This window comes from Ambystoma mexicanum, chromosome 1p (genome assembly GCF_040938575.1).
Source record: "Ambystoma mexicanum isolate Mex_15411 chromosome 1p, UKY_AmexF1_1, whole genome shotgun sequence".
Lineage (NCBI taxonomy): Eukaryota > Metazoa > Chordata > Amphibia > Caudata > Ambystomatidae > Ambystoma > Ambystoma mexicanum.
The window spans coordinates 785,472,201-785,491,888 of record NC_090921.1 but is presented as its reverse complement, the minus strand read 5'-3'; the positions used below and the strand labels follow the sequence as shown (position 1 = coordinate 785,491,888).

Below are 19,688 nucleotides of genomic sequence, written 5' to 3'. Positions count from 1 at the left end.
TGCTGTGCTGACGTCCCTTGTGATGCTATGCATTGCCCTGATACTGAGACTGCTGGGGTTGCATTGCTTACTGCCCCTATCGGGGGTGTGAGATCTGCCAGTGACAGCGGGGGTACCTCCCCTCCCCCTGGCAGCATTTGCCCTTTGTCACATAGAGCTCTTAACCGCGTTATTTCCATTTGTGCGTGTGCTAGTTGGCGATTTAAATCGCCTGTTAAACGTGCTATGTCCACAGGAGGTGCACTAGTGGGGCCGTACAGGCCTCCTTTGTCATATGGTGGGGTTCAGGGGTTGTTGCCCCGCACTGAGCAGTGGGGATAGGTGGTATATACAGGGGCTCACTAAACCCTACTGCTGGCCTGGTCATTAAGGGATAGATTTTTGTTACTTTGTTCTCGGTTGTAGTTGTTGAGCACTCCCCTTTTGGTGTCCCGCTTACTTCTTCAGGTATTTTCTGCTTTTCTATCATTCGGCTTGTACCTACCTCTGCCGTGGGGGTAACTTCCTCAAACATTCGCCATAAATCTAATACTTCTCTCCGGTTCTGTAACTGTTTCCCTTTGTATCGTGCTAGCAAATGTGTTGATACTAGGTCCAACACTCTTTTGTCAAATGACCCTCCTTCTGGCCAAATTGGTATAACCCCATCTCCTTTTATCTCATTGATCCACTGATCGTGATACTTCTGTATCCTGTCACTATATAGTGGAAGGTGCTGGCAAATATGTGCCAGTGGCGTTACTCCCCCCATGGCAATGCTTCTTTTCCTTTCTTGTGTGTTCTGGTACCCTTGATTCCCTTTTCCCACCTCTCACTTGGTATGTCAGTTACAATATGTGAAAATACGTTCTTTATCAATGCTCGCAATTATGGTATGTCACTTTAGCTGTTCTTTCTGAGTGGTGTTACCTGGTCACCTCTCACAATTTATTTCTTTGCCTATTATTTATTAATCAACAAGTTACTTGTACTGAAATACTTTAGCGTGTTCAACAAGACATATACACAAAGCAGACCGGCAAACATATAATCATGCAACATACACATGCACTGCCTGCGCGCGTTTTTTTTTTCTTTCCCTATTCCCGTTATCGTCCCTGGGTTTTCTTCTTCCCTATTCTACCTACTATTTCGCATTCACTCCCCACCTCTTTCACCTTTATTATGTATCAAGATTTCTTACCTCCACAGAAAGAGAATATTCTAAAACTACTCCGAGTTTACTCAATATATGAGACCCCTACTATTTTCTCTTTATCTCTATTCTGCACTTGGTCGGGACAAATGCTAAGCAGCGCCGCCTTCTACCCCGTACGGGCTAGGATACCACTTCTCTTCTTCTCACTTCTTACAACACCTAATGGCCATATAAAGGATAGATCAGAAAAGCCTCACCGTCACTCACACAGACCCTACTCTTAACTACCTTCCCTTTGTTTTGCTAATTCCCTTCTTCCCGTATTTCCCCTTACCTTCCTTTGGGGTCTTTGCAACCGGGACTCCACGTGTTCAGTCAGGTACTCCGAGGGTCACCGCTCACGGCCGGACCTCGCTCAGGTCCGTCCCGCAACCAAGCCGTGGCCTGCCTTGGCGAGCAGCCTTTTCGATCGGGTATTCGTCAACCGGGAACCGTTGACCCTTTCTTCTTGTGTGCACAGTCTGGTCAACCGCGGAGGCGATGGTTTTGCTGTGGGCGTCCTGGATCTCGCTGCAGGGCGGTGCAGGCCTCGAGGCACCTCTCTAAATCACGTCGCGGGGGTCACGAAAAATGTAGGTGCCTTTCCCCGGCTTACTACGTGTGAGAGAAAATAAAATAACCAACACCACCCCAGTCGGGGAAGGAGGCACTGAGAACCGGCTGCAAGAGTTCAAAGGATGGTTTATTTCTCCAGATAGGAAATAACCCAAAAAACCCTTACCAAACATTTACACCATACTCGTATATATATCATTTAAAGTAACGCTAACAAAAAGTGCTAAATGGACCCGATTGGTCAGGCGGTGTGGTGCTGTAGGTGTGGGTGGCATCTCTTCCTTCTGGTTGGCTGAGTGGCTGACGAGATGACGGACGTCAAATATCTTGTGCTCCATGCAGGTCAGGGTCCGGTCACTGTGGTCACTACCTAAGCTAATATGTTGCATTCGTAAAACACTAAATAACAAATTATCTAAACATTTTATGCTACTTTTCATATTTCTACACAAGTTACACATAGTAATTATTGTCAAAACAATTGGGTCATTCGTGGCTTTAATTGGAGGCATTGACCTTTATTGTGCATGTAAAAAGAGTCAAGCTGTGTTTCACATATCTCCTAAGCTTCAGACCTATTAGTATAAGTAAAAACATATATTGTGGTAAAATGCTTAAGGTTAGTAGTGGGTGTGTTGGGTGGGTTTCGCAGCACATGCGAGGGTCTGGCACTTGAAAGAAATACCTTACAGGGAGCGCAGGGTCAGGATGGCAATAAATTGCTCTAAATGGGGGTGGGTGGCTTGCACGTTTATGGGGACGAACAAGCAGAAAGTGCTTAGCTCATCCTGGTTCACATGCTGATTCTCATGCTAGCAGTGATCTCAGAGGAAGAAACTGTATCATATTGGTTGTTGCAACTTTCTCCGGCTTCAGCGTGAGAATGGGAGCGCAGAGCTTTCCTTCGCAGGGGGAGTGCAAGGGTGGGGGTCAGCCAGCTGCCTGCGCGCCGTGTGTGTGTGTGTCTGTCCTTGGCTGCTGCAGTGGAAGGGGAGCTGAGCATTGCTGTACTATCGCAGTGAGGCCTGTTTACCCAAGATGGAGTCGAAAGGGGCACAAAAGATGGATGCCCCGTGTCCTACTCAGTAGTCCCATCTATGTAGCGGTCAACCTTGTTTAACTTTACATAAGGGCAAGGGGCAATCCCACTAATGGAGGCACGTGGTCCAAGCCTTGTACTGAGGAGTGTACAGCGAGAGAGGTAGTCTGGGGGCCCCTCACTCCCATACACTTTTCACTGGAGTTAACTCAGGTCCCCCACCAGCAAACCTGTAGTCGGCCGGTGTGTAAAGTGCCAGTATACGTTAATAACGGCACTTAAATACTGCACTGGCCTTAAGGCTAAATTGAAGCTGCATGTATGGGTTTTATGAAGCAGAAACCGAGCTGGGGAAGGTCTGTACGTAGGGGATTCCCGGGATTCCCCCAGGGGGTTACAAGCAGGGCTTTTCTGGAGGAAGCAGAGGAGTTTGTAAGGGCAGTGAGCAATTAGGGATTTTTACAAATAATGATGCAAGTCGCATGTGGAAATTGGAACCTAATGATTTGGTGGAAAGATTTGAAATTATTATACATACCGAACATCCTTGCAACACTCAACATTGAATTAGAATGTCCCTTACGAAGCCTGTCTATAAAATAATAGACCTTTGCAGCGAATTAATCCTGGTTGGCAGTTTTCAAATGAATAGATTAATTACCAACATCCATCAATACATTATTTTAGGAATTATATGATTAATTTATATTATGTTTAGAATGTATATTTATATTATGTTAAGTATGTATGATTACTTGTATAGTATTAATTATCATAGACTAATTCATTGTTTCATGGTTTGAATATCCACTTATTGCTGTTTGTGTATTTTGTGATTATGTCGTTGTTAAATGTTTATATAATTATATGTGCTTCATTTCATTTTTTCTTGGTGGGTATTTGGGTATTACATTTTTTTATATAATTGCCATTTGTAGAATAATACAATATTTCAATATGAGGATGTATATTTTTCTACATTGTGCATATTATATGTATATTTAGCTACAGTGTTTAATTGTTTTTAATTCTATGTTGTTGATGGTGGGATGAAAATGCTTCTAGATAATTGACATCTTGCGTGAAATATATTGGAAGTAAAAACAAATACAGGGAATATTATTTGGATAGTTTGTGGTTAAGACCCCAGGTTTCTGTAGAGCGTTTTATGGGTTTTATATGGGTGTCTGTGTTTTTGGAATATAAAAATGCTTTGTTGCCATCATCTACACCAGACAACATTGGTCTAACTTTAGTCTTACCAGATGTGATGTTAGCTTTCATGTAGCTTCTGGGGTTGTCACTCTATCACCTGTAATTAATATGTGACCTCTCTATCACAGAGATGACCTCCTGCTGATTGGGCCCGGGAAAAAGAACTATACATATGCTGCCCAGGCTGTGAACCGTGGCATGACACTGCTGGGCATCTGGGACCAGAAGCATCCTGGCTTGGCCGATTATATTCCTATACCCGTGGAGCATGCTATCACACCAAATCTACTGGAGCCAGTAGCCATCGGAGACGTCATCTGTTTCAGGACTCCTCTTGTGAACAAGAATGGTCAGTATTTTATATAGTGTCTCTGTTCTGGTCAGAGTAGTATGCATGCATGCTAATTTGCCTCCATAGAGTTATAGTTAAGAATCTTTTTGGTGAAAAGGTACTCGGTTATGGCACATCATATCTGTTAAAGATTTTCCTTGTCTGGTTACATGTTTTTAGCACAGGAGTGACCCATACTCTTAATGCATAGTCCATGCATGGTGTCTATATACAGGATAATGAATGGGATGGTACATGTGTGTGAAGAATTGTTTGTATTTACCATTAAGCCAATTAAGTCTTGACGGCCATGTCCAAGCATGCACACCACCGAGGGTGGTCAGTTCATGGCACATAATGTCCGGTATTCTAGGATCCTGCAGAGCCCAGTGGTGCAGAGGAGGTGTAGGAGATGGCTTCGTTATCAGTTGTATTTATTTATTTATTGTTTTGACTTCAATAAAAACATGGTTATTTAAACACATTTATTTCCAGGATATAGGGCCTCTCTCAAGCCAAGATCTTGGGAGAGGTGACAAGAGCTAATTATACCTGCATTTCAATGGATTGCATTCTACCGCAGATTCCTCATCTGATAGATATCCTTCCAGTGGCAGTTGCTCAGAAGTGTTTTCGACAGGGGGTGCAGTACGACTCAACATCGACCAACTCTTCTTGACTTGACTGTGGCACTCCTCAACTGCGGACGTGGCGTCAGCCATATATATATATATATAGATATGACGTCACTGTGCCCTTGTACCTCATTTCCTATTTTCTGCGTGCTCAGCACGCTGTCTTTCGGAACATTCTTTTAGTGAGTGAAAAACATTTTTGTTTGACGATTTGTCAATATGTTGGGACCAAAAGCTACGGGTTTCAAACGTTGTCAGGACTGCGGCTTGAAGATGTCTATCACCAACCCGAATGGTATCTGCGTGTGGTGTCTGGTGCGGCATCATCATGGTGAGCAGTGCGGTTCCTGTCAGCAGATAAGCCTGAAGTCAATTTGGGTACGATCGCCGAAGTTAGCGCTCTAACAGCATTAGTCGGAATCTCTGGCGTGTTTGACCGTCAGTACAAGGCACTGCCTTGTTAGTACAAATAAATCTTCCAGTTTTCGTTGAGAGGGTGCTTTTCACTTGTTTTCGGGAGGACATTTTGTCATTATCCACCCCACAATTACCTACTCTACTTCGGGTTAAAGGACCAGGCGAAAAATGAGAATCTCTAAATGTTTCTGCTTGGGGAGAAGCAACAACAGCGGCATCTCTGCCCCGAGACACTCCCTCCCAATTAGGCACCGACGAGTCGGGAGGCTATTTCACATTAATGGATTGAGGATTGGTCCCTAGAGGGAACATGGAAATTACCATTTTTCTAAGACCCAATTAAGGGTCCGAAACTGGTAAAAACAACTCATTGATGTTTGCAAATCGATAATAATTGGCTCCTTCATGATTATATCATTGGCGGGGCTTTGTAGAATGACCTGCGTATCATTTGGCTGGGAGATCAAATCCAGCCCCTCCTGCTAACAGAAACCTGAGAACGTCCATTTTCAGCCTCAATGCCAATAAGAACCTCTTGCAAGTTGCATTGAGACTCCAATAACGGTAGAAATTGGCCCGCATCATTGGCCAACGGTATCGTATTTAAATCCACATTCAAATTTGTTGCCTCATGGTTCAAACTCATATCCGGATTAACTGCCTCTTTATTAAGTACCTGGATTGCACAATTAGTAGCAGTTCTTCCATCATGTCATTCATCTTATTTGCATCCAAATTACTGCGAAGATCATATGGCCCCATCGGACTACTAGGCGAAATTCAAAATAGTATCATCACGTCACAAGAAGAAACCCAATATGTGAGATATACTAGATAAGTGATTCAGACAGGCAAACCAGAGCCGAAAAGTCCAACACTTGAATAGTGACTTGCCCCAAAAAAGGGCACAGAAACCAAACATCACTGCACTGTCTCTGCCTCGTCCATGCACACAGACACTTAGCTCTGCACTTCACGTGCGCCTCGTGCCGTGGAACTGATTATACGCAGTCCCCCGAGCGGGGCTCCTCAAACAAGCCGGCTCTGGACGCACTCTCAGGTTTCTTAAAGCCACAGTAGGAGGAAAACAAATGATGGTCCTCCAACATTGAAAGGTCTTTAGTACAATATTTCTTAGGCAAGAAACATTCAGCGGTCAAATGATCTAAGCTGCTCACAGGTATCACAGACACTTAGCTCCGCACTTCGTGCACGCTTCATGCCGCGGACGTCACTATATGCCCCCCTGGGCCAGGGCTCCTAAAGAAAATGGGCTCTGGACGCACTCCCAGGTTTCTTAAAACGGCAGTAGGAGGAAAACAAATGACGGTCATCCAATGTTGAAAGGTTTTTAGTGTAATATTTCTTAGGCAATAAACCTTCAGAAGTCAAATGATCCAAGCTGCTCACAGGTAACACAGATACTTAGCTCTGCACTTTGCAGTGATCATTGGATTAAAGGACCACATAGGAACTCTGAAGCAATGTGGAGCTTGGCTTGTGGAAGGTGCATGTTAGGTACAGCAGTCTCCCAGAATCTTGCAGGCTCTCAGGAAGTCGTCAGTTATAGCGGCATGCAGTGGTGCATAAGGTGGGCAGTTATTTTTCCCTTATGAGACATCTGAGTAGGAAGTAGGAGATTTAGTTGGAGAGGAGTTGATCAGTGCAATCAGTTTTTGAATGAATGTGAGTTGTTTTGTTAATCTTTTTTCCTTAACTAAGAAGTCACAGGAGGCATGGCCCCTCCCAAATTAAGAAGGTGGGAAGGGCTCCCAATGTTAACAGCCTGCAATTCTCTGGCAGAAGAGGGTGCTGGCTTGCATTCTATAACTGCCTTTCATCACAAGGAGGAAGTTAGTTGCTTGGTTTTATCATGCTAACCCACTTAAAGATATGCTTGGGCCTTGAAGAGGAAGATACTTCCAGGTCTTCCAGGATCTTGAGGAGCACTGTTGCCAGAAGAAAGTGTAGGGGATATCTTGGCCTTAGCTTTTTTGTGTACAATGTCCTGACTTTTTCCAGTGAAGTGAAGCCTTCAGCTTCACTCCACTACCCATTTGCTCATTGTTATTGAGAAACTGACTAGTCCTTAAGGCTGTCAGTACTGGCAAACTATGTTTCCCTTTTCTTGATAGAAATTATCAAATTTGTGGGTAACCTTTTATCATTGCACAATGCATCTTACAATGCAGTGCAATGGGGTTTTCTTTTATATGACCCTAGACTACACTCAAAGGGATGTCTTGGTTAGTTTAGGGGTGCTTAAGACAAGCTGGTGGCATCAGTTGCGTTTTGACTATTTTTGCAATACTTTTCTTTTCTTTTTGACAGAAAGTGTAGGGGCTATCTTGGCCTTAGCTTTTTTTTGTGTACTATGTCCTGACTTTTTCCAGTGAAGCATTCAGCTTCACTCCACTACACATTTGCTCATTGTTATTGAGAAACTGACTAGTCCTTAAGGCTGTCAGTACTGGGAAACTATGTTTCCCTTTTCTTGATAGAAATTATCAAATTTGCGGGTATCCTTTTATCATTGCACAATGCATTTTACAATGCAGTGCAATGGGGTTTTCTTTTATATGACCCCAGACTACACTCAAAGGGATTTCTTGGTGAGTTTAGGGGTGCTCAAAGAAAAGCTGGTGGCATCAGTTGCGTTTTGACTATTTTTGCAATACTTTTCTTTTTGACAGATGTTCACTCGCCACCAAATATAACCAAAGTGGTGGACAAGCTAAGTACTGCCCATTACATTCACATTTTTTATCTATCTGCAGGGTATTGCAAAATATCCCTGACAGTAAATCCCAAGAAGACAGCAGTTTTGACAAATACAGAATGTTGCCACAGGGCAAGGCTTTCTGAGTTGGACGTGCCACTTTCCATCAGATGATCAAATATGTTCTGTCTGGGACAGGTGAATTCTGCAGCATATCTCTGGTTGGCATAGTAGTCTTCAGCCCCACTTGGCAGGAACATATAAGACATCTGAGGATTGTGTTGCAAAGCCTTCATCAAGCCTATCTTTCTATGAAGGCATCTTAGCGCCAGGTTGAATTGGACTCAGTGGCTGACCTTGAGCATACACTTGGTGTATGTGGAGGCAAGACCTCTTGCCAGTGAAATACAACTTGTACAGAACTGGGCGACCCCTGCTACCCAAACCCATGTGATTACTTTTCTGGGCCTCACTGGGAAATAGAGGAACTGAGTATCAGACTACTGCCATATAGCTGATCCTCTGACTGCCCCACTTCTTCCAGAAGGCCTAAACTAGTTTCGTGGACCCTGGAGTGTGAGAAGGCCTTCCAATGCCTAAAGGGTTTCCCTTTGCCAGGCCCCTGTTCTCAAGGCACCTGACTTTAAGAGACCATTCATAGTGCAGGCCTCTGACACTGGGATAGGAGCACAACCTGGTGACAAAGGCGAGGTACTATCTATATGTCATATCAGCTACTAGTTTAGGATCTGAGAACTCACGTGGCCACATGTGGAAAATACATGTTTTCCATAGTAGAGAGCCTTCGGAAGATACCTCCATGCGACTCACTTTACTGGCTATACTGACCCTAAGCCTTTGAAGGGTTTGATGGACATTAGGGGAGAAAATTCAAAGTTGCTCAGGTGGTCCATGAGTCTTCAGGACTTTGACTTCACGAATGAGCATAGGCCAGGTCCCAAACATTGCAATGCGGATGGGCTGTCAAACAGGGATAACCGACTGGAACAGGAGACTCATCCGGGCTGGGACTGTCTGGTCCCAATCCACAAACTGGTTTATGTATGACTAGAGTGTATGCATCAGTTTCACCATCAATGGTCCTGTTTGGACCAGTGCTGGGATGTGTGAGGGACAGATCTTCCATTGGGTGAGCCTCACCTGGTTTCTGGATAAAAAGAGGAGTCCTGCAGCCATGCCTCAGAGATCCTTGAGAAATCTTGCAAGGAGCCAAGTACCCTGCCCAGCTAGGAGACCGTGGAAGACAGTGGACCCATCCTAGGAAAGCCTGGTGACCAGCTTTTGCTGCAGTCGTGGTGGAGCCTTATCTGACTTGTGTTCTTCAGAAGTCCTTCAGTGGAGCTTTGACGCTTGGAGTGGTGGTACCAACCATTCCTTTTCTCAGCACAGAGTTCTCAGAGGAAGAGCCCTCGGAGGTGGCCCTGGACCACCCAGTGGCTGACTAGCTCAAACATTTAGCTACTGCACTGCAGATGTCGCTGTTCTGTGTTTTGGCCCAGACTTAGCAGACCGCCAGCTTGTCCTACAAGAGTCGCCTCTACCGAAATGGCAGCGTCCCAGCATCCAAGGGACACGAGATACAAGGCTGACTCTGACCACAACAACTGTGTCCCACCTGCTGTGTAATGGTTACAATCGCCAGAAACTGCTCTCTTGCATTCAGTCTTGTGCTGAAATGAGGCCTGCACCAGAGTGTGCTGTGTTCTTCAACTGGGACACGTTGAACCAACATCTGTGGCCGACTAGGGATTTTCATGAACCTGCAATTCCTGGGCACCAAGGTCCATACTAAATGGCGGGAAATGTGACCTCTGATGACCCTCTGAAGACCTTCCAGGTCCAAAGAGAGAACGGAGTAAGTGGGTGAGTTACTGTGGTACTTACCGGAACCCCTATTTCCCCTTTTAAAGTTTTCCTAACTTTTGCAATAGTTTGGTTTTGCCATTGCTTGTTCGCGCAAGCACTCTGAAAGCTGGGGACAGTTTTATTCACTAGAACAGACACTTACCTGACTTCTGGAACTACTTTTCCATCCACAAGACACTTCACCTAACTTTTTACCAGCTCCCTAAACTACTTGGAACTTTCTGAATTTTCTGGGCACAAAGCCCCGGTCAAATTAAGGGTTAGAATCCTAAAGTTGGTGTAGAATTTTTGTTGACTGCCATTGCTAATCTAACCATTTCCTTTCCTTTTAGTATTGTGGGTTGGGTGCATTGTGGTTTTATTGCACTGGCTACTGGGACTGTATATATGTATTTTATTATTAGTTTGTGTGATATTATTATTTGCTCGTAGTCATTTTTATAGTGTTTGCTTGACCATAAATAAATATAGTATTTTTTATAATGCCTTGTCTAAGTGCAATCTTTGATTACTTGATTGTGGACTCATTGTGGACCCTGCACCAGGCTCTCCCCTTCCTGAGACTTAGCCATGACCACTCTCGTTGCTTCCTTGATTGGTTTGGCTACAGCTCCCAGAGTGGTCCCTGTTCTCTAACTATGTTGGCCTTCTATACATCTGTCCACCAAGCCACAGTAAAGAAATCCAGTCCTAACATGCGTGTATGTGTGTGTGTTGAATAATACTTGTCTAGGTTAATTTTCAACGAAACTGGAACTCTCCCAAGTCAAGATGGCAAGAGGGGTTGTGAGAACAGATTAGCTCTGTAATTCTAGGTTTGGAACTTTGTTGGAGTTCTTTCATCAGCCTGAACTCAGGGAACAGATCACTTTTTAGGGCCTCCTCAACATTAGGCCTTTTGAAGATTGTTCTCACAGCTCAGCAACAAGGGGTTAGTACTCTGAGGGACACACTCTATTAGCATTGATCTTGTGCAGCGTTTTGGATAGAAAGTCACTGTTCTTGTTGGTGGCTTAGGAATGGCACACCCCTTCACCTGCTCCAAGACTTTAAAAATAAAACCCTGCCCAAGCCCAGAAATCTGCAAATAGGGCTCTGGCTTCCTTGGAAGCGATTTTGCCCAAAAGAACTTTCATTTGGGGAAGTAGGCATGGGTTTACGCTACCGCACACACTCATAACTTTGTCAATTAACTCTGAGCCTCAGCCTGCAATTCGATGAGGATTTATCTGCAGCCCTGGAGATGCTGCTGTGAGCATCTGGGAGTGGTGCCTGGCCCTTCACAGAACTCATGCAAGGAACATTGTTCCCCAAACACTACGAGAGAGCAGCTGTAAGGTCCCGTCTTGTTCTCGCCTACAGCTGATCTATTTTACAACTGAAGTCAAAACACCCCAGGAGGAAAGAGAAAGTGGATAAAACAACAAACAGAGCCTCACTCTTCTCGAGTGGTTGTTCAGAGATCTGTACGGCGAGAGAACAAAGTGAATTACTACTTCTTACAATCATTAAATGCACCCATCCATCCTCCAATTCTAGCTTCCCTGTTACCTGTAATCCTCTGCTGGATGGTGAGAGGAAAGGGTTAATGCTGATGTAAACATATTAATGAGGCCTCATTACCAAAGCATGAACACTTTCTTGAAAAACTGAATGAGTCTTTAAAGATTAACTTCCTTTGACTATTATGAGGTCCATTCCTTCATGGCTGAATTTTAGTGTTTTGTAGATACGTAGGACTCAAAACACTTTGCACAGTTTGGTCTCTTTTTCTTGGTCCTTTTTTTTTTTAGGAAGAAACTATTTACAAATGAATTTAATGAACAATACATGCGTGTCCATGCCTCTGTATTATCTGGTACTATGTTGTTCTATTCTGAAATTGATGTTCGAAATACTAAAAATAATATCGAACTATCCCTAGTTAACTTAATGCTATGACTACATATCTTTCCTGCACTGAAGAAAACGATCAGAGATGCACTGCAGATTCCTGAACTGGTATACTCTTTTGTTTTCCTTTTACAACTGGATTCTGCAGCAGAGCAAGCATAGTTCTATAATTGTCTTTTGGCTGTTTTAGTCCCTGCATTATGATTACATTAAATTAATCTGCTGAATTGTGCTCCCTCACCGGAGTTGGAGTGGAGACTGTGTCCTACCCTCTCCGAGATAATGTCTCAGTAACTTGCTCGACGAAAGAACACTCTTGATGTCTGGGTAATGCAGAGTTGTGCTACTTTATACACGACTTGCAGCCTCACTGCAGCTTTTGAGAGGGCTGTGTAACTTGGAAAGCTGCGCATTAGCTTGCTCGGTAAGCAGTCTTAATTCTCCACTGCACAGGGCTATTCTTCTCTTTTGTCTAATACCATTTATCGCCAAAACATCGACCACAAAGTCTTAAATGAACAGCTGCACCCCACTGTGTTATCTTCTGTTGTCCCACACAGTCTTTCCTTCAGCAATCACACTCACAATGACTTTAACGTTAGTGGAAACTTGGAATAAGCCCTCTAAACAGGAGGTCAAGCAAAACAGTACCTTCCTACTAAAATTGCTGGATGCAAGGCATTATTTCTTTTTTTTTTTAGGTATGTAGATCAATCAATTGAGCTTTTACCCAGATAACATTATTCATATCTAAAACACATCTTATAGAAATACATGTACATTTCATAATACAATCTTTAAAACACAGTATAAAAATTACAATTAATAAAGTTCACGTCAGCAAATCAGTAACGATGGATTCTCAAGTCTCACTCCCAAAAAGGTTTTCCCCCAATTTATACATCTAAATGCTTCACAGAATTCACCACTTCAATGGTTAACAATATATATAACCCAGTGTATACAATTCCCGGCCACTTTTCAATGTTCAAAATTCAGTTATGAGATGTAAACTTATCGAAAAAGTTGGATCTCACTTCCTGGAATTGTTTACATTCAATCAATATATGGTGAAAAGTTTCCGTTGCATTGTTACAAAACCTACAATTCCGGTCATATGAGTCATCTTTTGACCGGATTCCTAACACTTCTCTACTAGGCAACAGATTCTTACTCTTAAAAAAATATTTCTACAAGAGGGGTTTGGAAACTTGCCTAATTATGTAGATAAAACATTAAAAGATTTGATCTCGTCCTTAAAAGTTTAAAAAATCTTATTTTTTTGTGTACAAGTGAGTTTCATAGCCAGCCCGTGATCCCCATCTTACTCTTAGCTTTGACTGGATCATTCAGCAGGAGCTCTATAGTGATATCTGCAACAGACATCGGGCCTCATTACACGGATGGCGGGGAACCATGGCGCTATTAGCGCCATGGTTCATGCCGGTAAAATACCGGCACCGCCTTGGCGGAAAGGGGAATTACCGCCCCATTCCAAGGTTGGCGGGGCGGTAATTCCCCCTTCCACCATTGCCCTTCCCCATTCCCATTTTTGCCCCATAGGGCATAATGGGAATGGGGAAGGTGCTAATTGCGGTAGCGCTAATTGCGGTACCGTAATTAGCTCCCTGGGTCCCTTTGCGGGTTGGTTTTTAACGCCTGCAAAAAGCAGGCATTAAATCCCCCAACCCGCAAAGGGACCTCGTAGTAAGGCGGTAAGGATTTACCGGTACCGGTATTTTACCGGTACCGGTAAATCCTTACCGCCATCCGTGTAATGAGGCCCATCATCTTTAAACATTCTTTTTTCCATTCTTCTAGAAGGCGGTCCATAGCCATTTCCATTGCATTTCTTATTCTAACAATTGGAGAAGTAGGAGCAGCAAGCATGCATTTCCTAAACAACAGCAATATTTTCCAACATGCCAGCGCTAGCAGAGAAAGAAGGCCCAGTTCAAGTATGATTATTGGCATAGAGGTACCCTTACGAAACACCATTAGGCATTTCCAAACAAGACCTTCCAGATGTTGCCAATTCACCTGAAAGGGATTGCTTGTTACGCTCACCTGGTTCCCACAGGGGCGTCGATCGGACCCGGACAGCTGCGGTCTCCAGCAACGTGATGCGTAGTGCCGAGATGACTGTGTGGACTGGTCCGCCTAATCTTGTCTGCTTGATCCATAGAAGTATTCTCCTACAAGTGGAGAAAGGGATTTAGCCACCCGTGGATATGAGTGATAGCTCCCTCCCACTGTTCTCGTTCTCCCTTCTTGGCACCTCCGATATCCCCTTTTAGGAACCTCACCTTATGTATTTAAATGATGAGCTCTCCATCCTGCGTGGATTGCAGGGACGCGTTGATGCCAGTTACTTCACTGGTTTGAAGGCGTGGGAGAGTTCCGGAGAGTATTGACTCTGAGGTTTCCTGGCAAAGTTGGGTAAGTATCAAGTTCATAGAGTTCAATATGTCCGATGATTCACTCTTGTCCCCCCTTCCTTCCTTGTCTTGCAACTAAGATTGGGAGAAGATACCCCTCGTGGCAGTTGGTGGCGCTCAGGTAAGAGTCTGTATTACCCGACGCCGTCCGGTAAATGTTGCCGGTGTTTAACGTGTTGTTTTCGCTCCCTTTGCAGGTGCGGCACATGAAGATGTGGAGAGTTATAGAATAATTCCTCCGGTTGTAATCAGGTAAGTCTATGATGATAAGTGTTTTATTTGTTGGTTTTCTCGGCTCACCTTGTTGTTTTCTTTTGTCCCTCAGGTGACGGAGTTCGGCGAAGAAATGATGGAGGCAGCGCCGAATCTAAAGATGCTGAGAGGACTGGTGAGTATTGCGCGGCGCTGTAGCTGGAGATGCAACGCGTACAGAAATTATGTTCCTTCCAGGTCCGGAGGCGAGATGGATCCGAAATCAGGTGAGGAATTCGAAATAGTTTGTTTTCTAATCTTGTCCTTTTCTTTGCCCTTGGTTTTAGGAGCTCCAGGTTCGAGGCGGGCGTGGCAGAAGACTGGATGCAGACTGCAGGCACGGTGAGCGTTACGCTACTGGATGCAGAATAACGCGAAGCGTGTGCTGTTGTTCGGGCGTGGTTTAAATAGCCTCCAAAGTAGTTCCAGGTAAGAAGTTCCCTAGAACCACGCCCAAGTAAAAAATAGTCCCTGTAGAAAAATAGTCCCATCCAGGCCTCACGTTGGCTTGGACTCACTAGCAGCATGGTCTGCACCAGGTAAGTAAAGTCTATGAGCCTGGCGCCTATGGCGCCAGGACTGATTTCCATGATGAGCCTGGCGCCTAAGGCGCCAGGACTGCCTGCTTCCGGAGCTGATGGGCTTGGTCCTGATGCCCGGGGGTAGGCATCATGACAGCACTCCCCCCCCCAAGGCCCCTCCTAAAGTTGTTCTTCCCCTTGGTCCTGGTTTGTCTGGGAAGTCCCGATGGAATCTCTTCACTAACTGAGGTGCATGAACGTGGTCACTAGGCTCCCATGACCTTTCTTGTGGTCCGTAGCCCTTCCAATCGATTAAATAAAAAAGTTTTGATTTGGAGTCCAGGATATTTTTTACCTAAATTCAGGGTCTCCATCTATCAAGATGGGGTCGGGTGGTTTGCTTAATCTTGTTCCTGGTTGAACTGGTTTTAAAAGTGAAACATGAAAGACAGGATGAATTCGCATATTAGAGGGTAATTCCAATTTGACGGCCACTGGGTTGATAATGGCCTTAATGGTGTAAGGTCCCAAATATCTAGGGTTAAAAGTCAGAGTTCCCTTCAGAGGTATGTGTTTTGTAGCCAGTCAAACTTGATCCCCAATCTGGTATTGTGGAGTTTCACTTCTATGTTGGTCAGCATTTTTCTTATATTTCTCTTTTGCGTGTTTCAAATGTTCTGTTGCTTCTTTAAAGGCTTGTGTAATAGTAGAGTGCAAATGACTAACTGCGGGCATTTCTAGTTCTGAGGTTCGAGGGTGATGCACATATATGGTATAAAAGGGGCTTTGTCCGGTTCCTGAATGTACAGAGTTATTGTATTCATACTCGGAAATCCGTAAAATATCTTTCCAATTACTATCGTTCTGGTGTAGCATGCAACGTAGGTACTGTTCAAGGGTCTGGTTGGTCCTCTCCGTCTGACCATCGGTCTGGGGATGGTGACTGGTTGATAACCTCACGTCGATTTGCACCAATTGACAACATTTCTTCCAAAAATGTTAAATGAATTGACTACCTCGGTCAGAGACCAATACGGAAGGAAATCCATGTATTCGAACAATGTTTTCGAGGAACTCCTTGGTCAGAATTGAAGCAGAAGGTAATCCCTTTAAAGGAATAAAGTGGGCCATCTTGGAAAAAAGATCCACAATAACTAGAATGGTGTTAAATCCATTACATGGAGGTAGATCTGTAATAAAGTCTAAAGATAAGGTGTGCCATGGTGTAGGTGGAATATCCAAAGGTTGTAAAAGGCCAGCTGGTTTTTTCTTCTGACTTTTGTTTTGGGCGCAAATGCCACAAGACATCACAAATGACTTTACGTCTTTTCGCCAGGTGGGCCACCAGAATTGTCTCTTAATTTTAGCTTCAGTTTTTGCGATACCTGGGTGTCCTTCCATCAGGGTGTCATGATAATTGGAGATGACTAGTTCTTGTAGTTCCTTGTGTGGTAGAAATAGTCGCCCTTGATAATAAGGTAGGTCATTGATGACTGAGTAGTCCGGGCCTTTCTTTACCCAGTCCTGCAGGGCTGTTGGATCAAACAGTTGTTGGATCTTTACCTGAATATTCTCTAGTGTCTGTAGAGTAGTTATGCCAAGAATTCTTTGTTCTGAAATTATAGGCACCGGTTCTGGGTTTGCATATGCTTCTCCCATCCCTATTCGGGATAAGGCATCTGTCTTGCCATTTTTACAGCCTGGTCGATAAGTGATCCCGAAAACGAACTCGGCAAAGAACAATGCCCATTGAAGTTGGCGCGACGATTGGGCCTTGGCTGTTTTTAAATACTGCAGGTTTCGGTGATCGGTGATTACAGTAATGGTATGCCTGGCACCGAGAAGATAATGCCGCCAAGCCTTGAAGGCGGATTTGATGGCTAATAACTCTTTATCGGTAACCGCATAGTTTAATTCGGGTGCCGAGAACTTTCTGGACCAAAATGCTACTGGGTGAAGTTGACCGGTTTCAGGGTCCTTCTGGGACAGGACAGCTCCCATGGCTAAACTGGATGCATCAGTTTCAACTATGTATGGAAGTTCAGGGCGTGGATGCTTTAAGACAGGTATCTGGATGACTGCTTCCGGAGCTGATGGGCTTGGTCCTGATGCCCGGGGGTAGGCATCCTGACATTGCTTAAAGTCTCTGCCCCATTCGTCAAAACTGGGAATACCTTTTGTTTATAAAACAACAGTAGCAAGCACAGTGAGTAACAAACACGTTTTTTGTGTAGTAGAAAGGCTTGGGCTGCCAAGGTTATATTTGATTTCAGCCTTTGAACATTAGGCTGCTCTCCTCTATGGTTATTGAAGCAAAAGCCCAAATAGCGATACTCCTTCACACTGAGATTGAGTTTCAAGCCATACACCAGTTGAAAACACTGTTTACTCTCCTGTTTCGACGAATACTAATCACATTAGACTTCATGATGTTAATCTTAAGGCCATTAAGACTGGCATATGGGGCCAAAGCACTTAACTGGTACTGAAGTCCATTGGGAGTTTGATCTTTTGGATCAAGATCAGTACTCTTGCCGATATGCAGAGGCGTGTGCTTTCTCCAGATCTATGTTCTAGTAAGAAATAAGTAAGCTAAAAAGTGCTTGTGCTACAGGACAACCTTGCTTCAAGCCTCTATAGGTAGGAATAGATGAGGACAAGTCGCCTTGGGAATTAAGACGAATACATATATAAGTATGGCTATATAATCCTTCAATCAATTCCAGCAAATAGCCCCGACAGCCCCATGCTTACGACCTTCTCCATAGAGCCCCCCCGGGTAACACTGTCAAATGACAGCTGAAAGTCAATGAAGGCTAAAAAGGGGTGTGTTTTAGTAGAAAACGCTTAGGATTTAAAAAGGTTTAATAAAAAACCATTGAAAGAAGTCCCAATTCCCCTTACAAAACTTGATTGATTAAAATCATAAACCCCTGCTGCTAAAATGCATTCATTCAGCTTAGATAGTAGCAGAGTCGTGAGTATCTTTCAGTCTCTAACAGAGCAATTTGACCAATAGCTCTGTCATCCTTTTTAAAAATTGGTATACTAGTTTCTACCATCTAAGAGGCCGGCATCTGTTGAGAATCAATATCTGATCAAACATTAAAGTTAAAACCTCCACCCGAAATTCAGGGTAGGCCTTTAAGTTGGCATTTGAGAGACCATCGGCCCGGTGCTCTTGAAGCGTTGCTGCGTTTTATTAAATCCAAAATTTCATCTTTTTCAAATCGTAAGGACCATTTCAATTAAGGATATTTAATTTGGGAATAGCTTTTATATTCCTCAACCTGAAATAAATCGGAGAAGTACACCACCCAAGAGCCATTCGAGATACGGTTTGTCTGAAATACCATCTGTGAGGGGTCTTGACTTAAACAATCTCCATATTTCAGCTGCAGTTTTGGTAGCCATAGTGGCTAGCATAGATTCTGTATCTCTCAGACAGTTCTCATAGTCTAACCTGATCTTCCTACTACTGGTTTGATAAGTTTACGAATCCTCTCTAAATAAATGTCTTGTTTGTATGCTTATAAACGACTTGTACTAAAAGATTGCAAAACTTCTGTATACATCCCCCTTGGCCAGACCTCATTCAACAGCGCTTTATCATATATTGCAATCAAACTGAAATGATGTTTTTCAACCTTTGGGGCATCCCATTTTAATCGTTTCGACCTAATCCAACTGCCACTTTTGACAGTTACAGATCAGGTGATCGCTTTGCTGGACACACTAGCCATCTATTTGCAAGCAAAGTGTGATGTCTAGCAGGGGTAAAGGAAATAGTCATGTCCAATAGGTTAGGGAGGAGGGTTCCTGAAACAAATAAACAGTAATTAATAGACATTACAGAGTTTCTTCTTCAGGTAGGATTTGACAGGATATTCCCATTCACACCACCATTAAGCATGACTAAATCACAGATCTCCATCAAAAACATTAATTCCCTCACTTGATATCTTGATTGGTTTCCGACCAGAGACCTGCAATAAAAAGTCAGCATCCAACTCACAGCAAGTAACATTAAAGTCACCCCCACGCCCCATAATGATTAAGGAGATAGCTTCATCTTGAAGACATCTATCTAAAGCATCTCCAAGAGTTTTTAAGAAATCATCAATCGTAATGGCAACCAGGTTCCAATAAACATTTTAAAAAACGAAGTGCCCAGGTGCAGGGAGGAGGATGAATTTTGGCCAAGTTAACTTACACACTTGAATCTATGGAATAAGCGTAAACCACTCTTGCAAGAGGATGACACTTGTGTTTCTAACTACAGACAGCAGACTCGATGAGTCTTCCGATGAGGGTCGATGAGGGTCTTCCCTTTGACCATTTTAGGACAGGCGCCAAAATTACAGTTAATCTATCAACGACTGTCTTCGACGTAAGCAAAGTCCCCAGGAGAGCGGAAGTGGCATACATCTAACTCATCCTCTGACAAAATGGCCTGTCGCCTACTCCAAAGGCAATACTGTCTCTCCATATGCTCCAAGAAAAGGGTTGTGTCCAAGCCTGTATTTCTGAAGCCACCAACAATACAGCTGAACTCTTTAAAATCTGCCAGGAACTTGCCAATCCTACC

At 43.8% G+C, this 19,688-nt stretch overlaps 1 protein-coding gene across 2 annotated transcripts in view; it reads left to right on the top strand.

Annotated features, from left to right (window-relative positions):
- Positions 1–19,688, top strand: part of NUP210L (nucleoporin 210 like) — a 1,198,481-nt gene that overhangs the window by 813,772 nt on the left and 365,021 nt on the right. For both annotated transcript variants that reach the window (XM_069651587.1, XM_069651595.1), the window contains exon 32: positions 4,136–4,356. In XM_069651587.1, coding sequence (XP_069507688.1) covers positions 4,136–4,356 — 221 coding nt within the window. The remainder of the gene's footprint in view (positions 1–4,135; positions 4,357–19,688) is intronic.